The sequence below is a fragment of the Asparagus officinalis genome, unplaced genomic scaffold (assembly GCF_001876935.1).
Source record: "Asparagus officinalis unplaced genomic scaffold, Aspof.V1 AsparagusV1_Un937, whole genome shotgun sequence".
Classification (NCBI taxonomy): Eukaryota; Viridiplantae; Streptophyta; class Magnoliopsida; order Asparagales; family Asparagaceae; genus Asparagus; species Asparagus officinalis.
Window position 1 is genome coordinate 9,258 of NW_017973196.1, and position 9,679 is coordinate 18,936.

General features: G+C 34.3%; 1 protein-coding gene and 2 long non-coding RNA genes across 3 annotated transcripts; 2 read left to right on the forward strand and 1 right to left on the reverse strand.

Moving 5' to 3' along the window:
* The first annotated feature begins 4,713 nt into the window (after positions 1-4,713).
* On the forward strand, positions 4,714-5,985 carry LOC109828272 (zinc finger BED domain-containing protein RICESLEEPER 2-like). The gene has a single exon (XM_020395301.1). The coding sequence runs from the start codon at positions 4,714-4,716 to the stop codon at positions 5,983-5,985; it is 1,272 nt and encodes a 423-aa protein (XP_020250890.1).
* A 33-nt stretch (positions 5,986-6,018) lies between these two features.
* LOC109828273 lies at positions 6,019-8,345 on the forward strand. Its single transcript, XR_002243638.1, has 3 exons — positions 6,019-6,341; positions 6,500-6,586; positions 8,255-8,345. It is a non-coding gene; the product is annotated as an uncharacterized LOC109828273 (long non-coding RNA).
* A 9-nt stretch (positions 8,346-8,354) lies between these two features.
* On the reverse strand, positions 8,355-8,812 carry LOC109828274. Its single transcript, XR_002243639.1, has 2 exons — positions 8,747-8,812; positions 8,355-8,615 (listed from the first exon to the last, which is right to left on the reverse strand). It is a non-coding gene; the product is annotated as an uncharacterized LOC109828274 (long non-coding RNA).
* Positions 8,813-9,679: the final 867 nt, after the last annotated feature.

A 9,679-nucleotide genomic window follows, 5' to 3' on the forward strand; every position in this document is an offset into this window, starting at 1 on the left:
TTAATAATCAAGAAAACGTTTTTATATATAACTCCAATGTAAATCCCCTAGAAAATCTTTTTCATTATAGCAATACAAAACCAAGTCAAATCTTAGAAATTTAATTAAAAAGTTTTGAAAAGAACATGCCAACTCTTTGTTTTAAATAACTTTCAAGTCTCTTGATCAAAAATTGTTTTTCAAGACCATATATACAAAACAACAATATATAAAAACAATTGTTTATTTCTCACTCTCTAATTCTTGGTGATTGTTTTCTATTTTAACGGGCTTTCTAAGTGATCATTTAACGAGTTTTGGGCTAATGAATCACAACATAATTAGGCTTAGGTCATTAAGTATAGAGATACTCCTTGGGCTTAATTACTCAGTCAACTTAGGTTTTATAAGATAGAATCACCTTGAATTTAAGAGTTTTTTTTTTGTGGTGCCCATTTTTCGCACTCTTCTTTATAAGGTTTTTTTTTTAAGAAACAATAGAAAAATTAGTTTTTTTAATATATATATGTGAAAGTATATATAGTCTTAAAAAATGAGTAAATCAAGATAACTTGAAAAAATTTTCAACTCTAAGTTAATCATGTAAAATTTTTATTATTTTTAATTAAAAATCTAAGGTAAGACTTAAGTAAGGTATACTAGTTGAAAAATCATTTCTTAAGAATTTTATTTGGAGTTATCATAAAAGGTGAACTTGGATATATCACTGACTAAGAATTAGAAAATTTAAAATCTATCAATTTGATCAATTATTACTTAACTCTATTAATTTGGCAAGTGACAATAATTTTATAATTTTTTTTAACAAAAAGAAAGAAATATATAACTAAAAAGGTAAAATAAAGAGGAAAATATGTATTTCTCACCCCCACACCTAAATTTTGCATTGTCCTCAATGCAAATTCACTGAAGCACAAAGTGAAGTAGATAAAATTGAAGAACTTACAGTTCTTCGGTTGACAATGATGATAAGGATCTGCAATTACTGTTAGTATGCGGATGAAGAAATCAAATAAGAGGAAAATTGTAAGTAATTAATTAAATAATAATATTTTTTTTTAAGAAACAAAAGAAAAATTAGTTTTTTTTTTTTACAGATAATGAGGTTCATGAAGAACCACTCTTCCTCTCCGAGCGTAGAAAATTCTAAAAATGGTTTCAGACGTTGACCATTTATTTTAAAAATATTACCATTTTTAGGATTTTCTATCTCGACAGCTCCATGTGGAAAAACTTGTTTAACAAAAAATGGACCAGTCCATCTTGATCTTAATTTTCCCGGAAAAAGATGCAATTTTGAATTGTACAATAAAACTTTCTGTCCTGGAGAGAAATTTTTTCGCAAAATTGATTTGTCATGAAAAATTTTTGTTTTCTCTTTGTAAAATTTTGAGTTTATGTATGCATCATTCCGAATTTCTTCCAACTCATTTATTTGAAGCAATCTGTTCTTACCTGCCGAGTCTGAGTCAAAATTTAACTGTTTTATTGCCCACATTGCGGAAAAAATGAAATTCCGTCGCTAAAAATCCGTCACTATTGTCAGGGTAGGTAAATCTACCTTTAGCGATGGCAAATTCGTCGCTAATTTATAGCGACGGATATATAGCGACGGAAAATCCGTCGCCAAAGTATAATTTTTTTACGACGGTATTTTCCGTCGCTATACAATTAACCGTCGCTATATTTTTTGGCGACGGATTTTCCGTCGCCAAAATATTCTTTTGGCGACCGTATTTCCGTCGCCCTATTTCCGTCGCTATATAATTTTCCGTCGCCAATATATATTGGCGACGGAAAATCCGTTGCTAAAAGTTGTTTAGTGCACATCTAGCGTGTCAGTTTTCCGTCGCTAAAAGAGCTTTTAGCGACGGAATATCCGTCGCTAAAAATAATCTGAATTTTTTTTAAAAAATTTTTGAAAATAAGAAATTCCTATACAATATATTTCACAACAATAACCTGTACAATAAATTTACACAACACAAGCACATATAACACATATTTCACGCATATATAACAATTATTTCACTAAAAACATAATAAATATCCCAACATTAGAAATGTTTATACAGCACACCCATTGTTTTTAATGTTAAAACAAATAAACTCAGTCCCGATCATCATCATCCTCATCCTCATCACCAACTCCACCTTGTCGAGAAGTCCCAGCCTAAAAATATAAATAAAACGTTATAGAGCAATACGTACATCATCAAAAACTGAATTTTGTAGTAAAGTAACAAATTATAAAACAACATGGCATGACATGCAAGTATATCAATAATAGAGTATCATGGCATATTCTTACATGTTATATGATTCAGAGAGAGTATCATGGCATATATTTATGTATTATACGCAAGCACGCACATGTTTTTAACAACGCACGCACACACTCTAACCTCACCCGCACACACGCACGCACCCGTACCTATCTCCACCAACACGCACACACGCACGCATGAGTACCCAGTTCAACCCAATCCCCACACTTCCCCCTCCCCCACCACGACCAAACCCAACATCAAGCACGCACATAACGACCACGACAATACAACACATGCAACACCACAACACAACAATAACAACACCACCACCACTACAATAACAATCCCCCACCCACGAACCAACCAAACTCCTATCCCCCACCCCCTCCCCCTCCATCATCATCACCACCACCACCACCACCACGACGAAAACACCCCCCAACCAACAACATAACCAACGACCCTACGCACGAACGGCCCACAACAAAATAAAATAACAACCAATACAACCATCGCTACGCACGCACGCATCATCAACACCAACATCACATAAAAACATTAAGTATATAATTTTAGTTATGTTTCGGAGAGAGATATAGTTTGTGTGTAACAGTTTGTGTGATATCATTTAGTCACATGGCATACTCGTAACTAAGTAAGAATTTTATATTTAATTCATTTAATTAAAAAAGAAATATATATATATATATATATATATATAAATATATATATATATATATATTTATATTTATATATATATATATATATATATATATATATATATATATATATATACATAGTCGGGTCTTGAGAAGAACTGCATCCTGGTGGAGCTGCAGACTCGTAGGTGCTACTGGACTCGTACGGCCGATGCTCGGATCCTCTCCACCTGTATCTGTTCTTCCTACTCGGTCCAATGACGGTCTCGATGATGCTATCCTCCTCCTCTCTACTTAATCGGGTCGGAGTGTTAGAATCGACCTGAGTCTGTGATAATTGCTCCTGCACCTTAGCATGTAATTTCTCCTGCGATATACCAAAACAATCCGATCAATTCTAACACATTTAAAATGCATTATTAAAAAAATTAAATATACAAATTAACTGCTACTTACAGCCAGATCCCGGTTCTGCGCTTTCTTCACTTTATCGGCGTAATTTGGTCTCCAATAGGGAAGACAATTTCTGCCCATACCCATTTACCCACCCGGCCCGCCTACCACTTAGCCCGCCCAAAACCCACCCATTTAGTTAAATGGGTCTAATTGGGCGGGTTCATTTTAATCCACACTAAACGGGCACTAAATGGGCGGTGTATATTTGCCCATTTGCCCGCCCGCATTCCCAAAAGAAAAACTAGAACCCCCGTCAATCTCTTTTCTTTCTCTCTGGCGGCTGAGTTCCTGAAGCCCTAGATCCCTCCTCCTCCGCCTCCTCCTCCGCCTCCGACGCCGCCTCCGACCCGACATCACCCTCTCCCTCATCATCTCCCTCTGCGATCGCGGAGTCAATCCCGAAGCCCTAGCCACCCTCGTCCACGAGCTCTCTTGGTCAGTTGATTTGTTTAAATTGTTCTTATTTTTTCTAAACTAGAGTCTATTCTAATCAAGGAGATTGCATAAATAGATCGGCTATTCTAAACTACAGTCTATTCTAATCAAGTTTTTCTAAACTAGAGTCTATTCTTATTTTTTTCATGAAGTTCAGTTGATTTGTTTAAATTGTTCTTATATTTTCTAAACTAGAGTCTATTCTAATCAAGTTTGGCATAATTTACACAAAATTATGATAGATTCTTGAAGATATAATGCTATTCTTGAATTAAAATTGTGCCTTTTTCTAAACTAGAATCTATGAATCCTGATTATATAGTATTTCTAGTTACAACAGTTATCATAGTATTTCACGTACTTGCATTCTCATATTGAGTTATTGAATGATATGAATCCGGTATCCTTGGTAATGTTGCACAGCATAGACATGTATTTTTTTTCACATATTATTTTTCTGAAATTTGGAGTTTATGATTGTCATTTATCGTGCATGAGCAACCATGGTATTGTTGTATTCCGAATTATGGAGTTTATGATTGTCATTTTTCTCTTGGGTTTCTGTCATGGCCTAATAGATAAGACCGACAAAAGAAAAGTGCAAATCTTTTCGTTCCAGTTGAGTCTTTGTATATTGCAATTAATACCCATCATTTGGTTCCAATTGAGTCTCCTTGATTGGCTATTGTTTCATTTTCAAGTTAAAAAGGAAGTATAGGGCCTTTGAGTGCCATTCAGCCCGAATTAAAATAGTATCTGAATTGTGAAAACGAAAATCCCCTGAATTGTGTGTTTGCTACCCAAAATTACTGCTTTTATATTATTTTGTGCCACTTTATTATGTGTTTGCTACCCAAAATTGATGTGCTATTAAATTATTTTTTTCAGCGATCATGTCTTTAAATGATCAATTTAGCATCCATGATGATGGTAGTGATGATGAGAGTACTTCTAAACGTAAAAGAAGACAAACATCAAAAGTTTGGGATCACTTTACGAAGTTATCTACCGATAATGATGAGAAAACTAAAGTTCAATGCAATATGTGTAATCATATTTATGTTGGTGGTCATGGCACTAAGACAATGTTGAGGCACATGGATTCTTGCCCGAAAAGGAACTTAGATGAGGCTGATTCTTCCAGGAAAAGTATGCCACTAAATCAAGAAAAATATAGAGAAATGCTTGCTAGAGTAATTGCATTGCATGGTTATCCATTCACTTTTGTCGAACATCGAGGAAACCGTGAGTTGCATAGTTTTCTAAATTCTGAAGTCAAGCATATTTCAAGGAACACTGCTAAAACAGATTTGATCAAGTTGTACAAGAAAGAGAAAGGAAATCTTAAACAAGCTTTAAAGCTAGTTCCTAGTAGAATTTGTCTAACCACAGATTTATGGACTTCTTCCACCTCTGACTACTATATGTCTCTCACTGCACATTATGTTGATGACTGTTGGATATTGCAGAATAAGATATTAGCTCTATCTCATGTTTCACCCCCATATAGTGGAGCAATTTTAGTAGAGAAGTTATTTCATTTGTTGAAGGATTGGGGTATTGAAAAAAGAATTTTTACTGTTACCTTGGACAATGCATCATATAATGATGTTTTCATGAGAATTTTAAAATATCATCCAGTTTTAGAAGATCATTTTGTTAGTAATGGTGATTTTTTGCATGTGCGGTGTTGTGCTCATATTCTAAATATTGTTGTGCAAGATGGGCTAAAGGTTATTGATAAATCATTGTCTAAGATAAGAGAATGCATCAAGTATGTGAAGAGTCCTCCTGGAAGAAAAAAGAAGTTTGCAGAGTGCATATATTTTGGTGGAGTGTTTAAGATTCAAAAATGCATAATGGAGGAGATGAAAAGTGATGATCAAGATATAAGATCCATGGCAAATGATATGAAAATAAAATTTGATAAATATTGGGAATACTACAGTGTTATTTTATCATTTGCAGTTATTTTGGACCCCCGATACAAGGTGAAGTATGTAGAGTTTTGCTTTGAGAAATTGGGAGTTAGTTCTGATTATGTGTTGACTATATTAGAGAAACTGAGAAAGCTTTACAAAGAATATGAGCGAGCATCTCTAGATACATCTGTAGCTGAGAGCAGTGGTGAAGAGAACTTTGGAGATGTCCCTAATGAGTGGTGAAGAGAACTTTGGAGATGTTCCTAATGATGAGATTGTTGAGTTTGAATTGTTTGAGAGTCAACTATATTTAGCAAGTAGGTCCAAGTCTCAGTTAGAAGAGTATCTAGATGAAAAATTAGTCAGTTGGAAGAAAAATGATCATTTGAATGTTCTCGAGTATTGGAAAGGCGAATGCGAGAAGCGTCCTCAATTGTCGATGATGGCTCGAGATATATTAAGTATTCCTATTACTTCGGTGGCCTCTGAATCGGCTTTCAGCATTGCGGGACGTGTGCTTGACAAGTATCGAAATCGTCTTCTTCCGGAGAATGCTGAAGCTCAAATTTGTACTGGTTCTTGGTTAGACGGTATTCCTTGTGAGTTGCCTTCTTTTTTTCCCTTTATTGCTTTTTTGTATTGTTGTGGGCTACATATTTTATCACAAAATATTAATATTATTTTTTCTTATTTGTATTGTTGTGGGCTACATATTTTATCACAAAATATTAATATTATTTTTTCTTATTAAATGCAGCTCTAGCAGACATTGAAGAAGGAAATTTATTAGTACATGATTTCAGTAATCTAGAGGTTTCTGAATCGGAAGGCGAAAGTGATTAAGGTAAGATTTTACTTGTTCCATGAAATTAGTGTACATCATAAACTTGCTTTTCTAATGTTGTTGGCTAAATATTGATTGTTGTTCTAATATGTATTTATTTCTCACAAGTTTATGTTTCCTACCAAAAGGACCCTTGGTGGTCAGAACCTAATGAGGGCGCTATCATCATATTGTCAAACATAAATTACTGATTTTACAATAACCAAGGCTTAATATTTGAATCATTCATTTGCATCAAATAGATGCGCAAGTCCAATTTCACAGCAAGCCATACAGTTAGATGCTCAGCTTATAATTTCAATTTAAAGTCGAGTGTTTTATACATGCACTTAATGCTCAGACAGAAGCATCTTTTCACCTTTACCACATATATCAGATTACCAATTATGTTCTATATTTTCAACTTATAAAGATTCAGTAAATCGATGAGTGTTTAGACATAATATTTGTACCATATGTTTAGACATAATATTTGTACCATATGTTTCACGCAATTTTTTTTAATAATGCATGTTTATGAGCTCTGTCGTGCAAAAGCTCTTTCAATAATGGAGGAACTATTATTTTCCGATTTACGAACCCTTTATTACAAGCATACATGTTTACAATATGTATCCCAACATTCAGAATATTATCTTTGTGATATTATTTGCAAAGTTCATAATATTTTCCTCTCCATCACTTCTTTTAAACAGTTGGTTCTCTGCACTTCCATCACAATCACCTTCCTGTCAAGGAGTGGTAGCTTTCAGTCTTCAGATTTTTTTTATTTGTCTTTGATGTTGGTGGTTCATACCCAAGGGAGGTGATTCTGGGGACTCTGTAACATTGTAAATTAAGCAAGAAGTTAGGGAAATGACAACTGTTTGTTTGGAAATCAGTAAGAAAATACAGTTAGATGCTAGAGATATGAAAGTAGTATGCCTCTATTCCTCATTGTTGGCCCATTCATGTTGCGATGAGCATGTATACTACATATTGCAACTTTGGTCTGAAAGCACATTTTTACAGGACTTATATTACCTTTTGTTCTGTCAGCAAGGGGATTCGTCACGTGTATTGTGAAGAGCACGTCTTTACTTTAATTCTTCAGCATGTCACGATGTTGCTTTAGCCTTTAGGTAATAGAAGCTGATGTTGCTTTAGTTGTTGACATTTTGCCATATATTTTCAAACGAATGATTTCGTGACGATGCTAATTATCAAGTATCCATTGGTAGATAGCCTTCTTATATAATGCACTTGAGCAACAATTTGCTATGGTTTGAACCTTTCCGAGCATCCGCAGATGCCATTAGTGTACTTGTTGTGTTACAAATTGTTCTGAGTTGTTTTGGGTTTTTGTTAAATGTGTTACAAATTTGTTGGTTCATATTTTTTGACGTTCAGTCTAATGAATGAAGAGTATTTACAAAACTATGCTCATCACAATTTTTCGAAGGCTACATGTCTCTTGGCTTTGGTTCCTGTATTTACTATCCTGTTTCCTGTTCTCGTAAAACCATAATTTTGTTATATGATTATGTATCTGATAAGTTCTTTGTGTATTTAGCTGATCTTTAGTCCCCTGGTTCCCAAATATCGCATCTTGCTATCTAGTGTTTCATTATTATGACAATATCATACGTTTGTGACAAAATTAACTAATTCTATGGATGATTGATGCAGGGGAAATATTAAGGTCTCTATGGTGATTTCGGATTCTAACCCTTGCTATGAAGACGCACATATGAGGCTTGCTGCAATACTTTTAATGTTGCTATTAATGTTGCTATTGAGTCCAACTGAGTGTTATGTTTGTTTCCTGTTCTTTTCTTTCTTCTGTCATGATCATGTTCATGCCTAAACATTTGAAAGATGGTAAATAAGCGGACAATGGTTGTGCTACTATTTTGTTTATAGACGAACTTACTACTCTTCTAGTTTATAAAGTAATTAAGTAGATTGTCCTTACTAATCGTGATTGTGTTGCTGATAGTTATGATGCTATTTATATCAAGTTATTGATCTTATACAGATCCTTACATACCTTGTGTTTTCTATCTTGATTCATTTAAAAAGTTATTGATCTTATACAGATCCTTACATACCTTGTGTTTTCTATCTTGATTCATTTAAATATTCTCATAATTTTGTTGTTATTGATCTTTTGGTTTTGACCTTGTGTTTTCTATCTTGATTCATTTAAATATTCTCATAATTTTGTTGTTATTGATCTTTTGGTTTTGGTTTGGAAATCTGAGGTTAATTTTGCAAATGTGTGATGTCTGTATTTTTATCCAGGCTTGTAAATGGTTCAATCATGAACTTGTTTACCTTTGTTTGTTTATCTTTGTTTATGTTCCTATATTTGTTAGTATTTTATCAAAAGCCCCAATAAGTTTGCAAAAAGCCCCTAAAAAGTTTACAAAAAGCCCACAATAGTTTACAAAAAGCCCCCTAAAAGTTTATAAAAAACACCCCAAAAGTATTATATACATATAGCTACTATAGTTAAATGGGCAATTGGGCGGCCCGTTTATTAAATGGGCGGGCAAAAACCCGCCCATTTAGAAAATGTTAAATGGGCCATAAATGGGTAAATGGGCAAAACATGCCCGCCCATTTATGACCCGCCCATTTAACACCCAAACCCACCCATTTAACATCCCTAGTCTCCAACCAGTCAGAATACGATCTGCAAAATGCCCGAGTTCTCCCATTCCCTATTTTATTCACATATATCATTAACTCATAACACATAAATTATACTCAAATTGATAACCTAAGAGCTAATATATTATATACCTCAAGCGCCAATTGATGATAATGCTGGCTGAAGGACCTGGAGCCCCCGTGATGCTCGTAAGTGCGGGGCGCATTGCGGTTCCTCCTTGCTATTTCAGCTTGTTCCTGCAAAAGAATGTTGAACAGATATAATATAGAATTTCAAACATTAAACGAAGATATATACTTCAATAATACCTGAGCTTCGGCCGTGTCCCAATAATCGCAAAGTGCAAAAAAATCAACTCCATCGGCGCGCTCGTCAAGATGCCAGTAACGCTCCCAATCTTCTGTTCTTTGAGTAAAATATTTTTTTTCTTCAGCTCT

Coding starts and splice junctions, on each gene's coding strand:
- LOC109828272 (XM_020395301.1), top strand. CDS start 4,714: ATGTCTTTAAATGATCAATTTAGCATCCATGATGATGGTAGTGATGAT.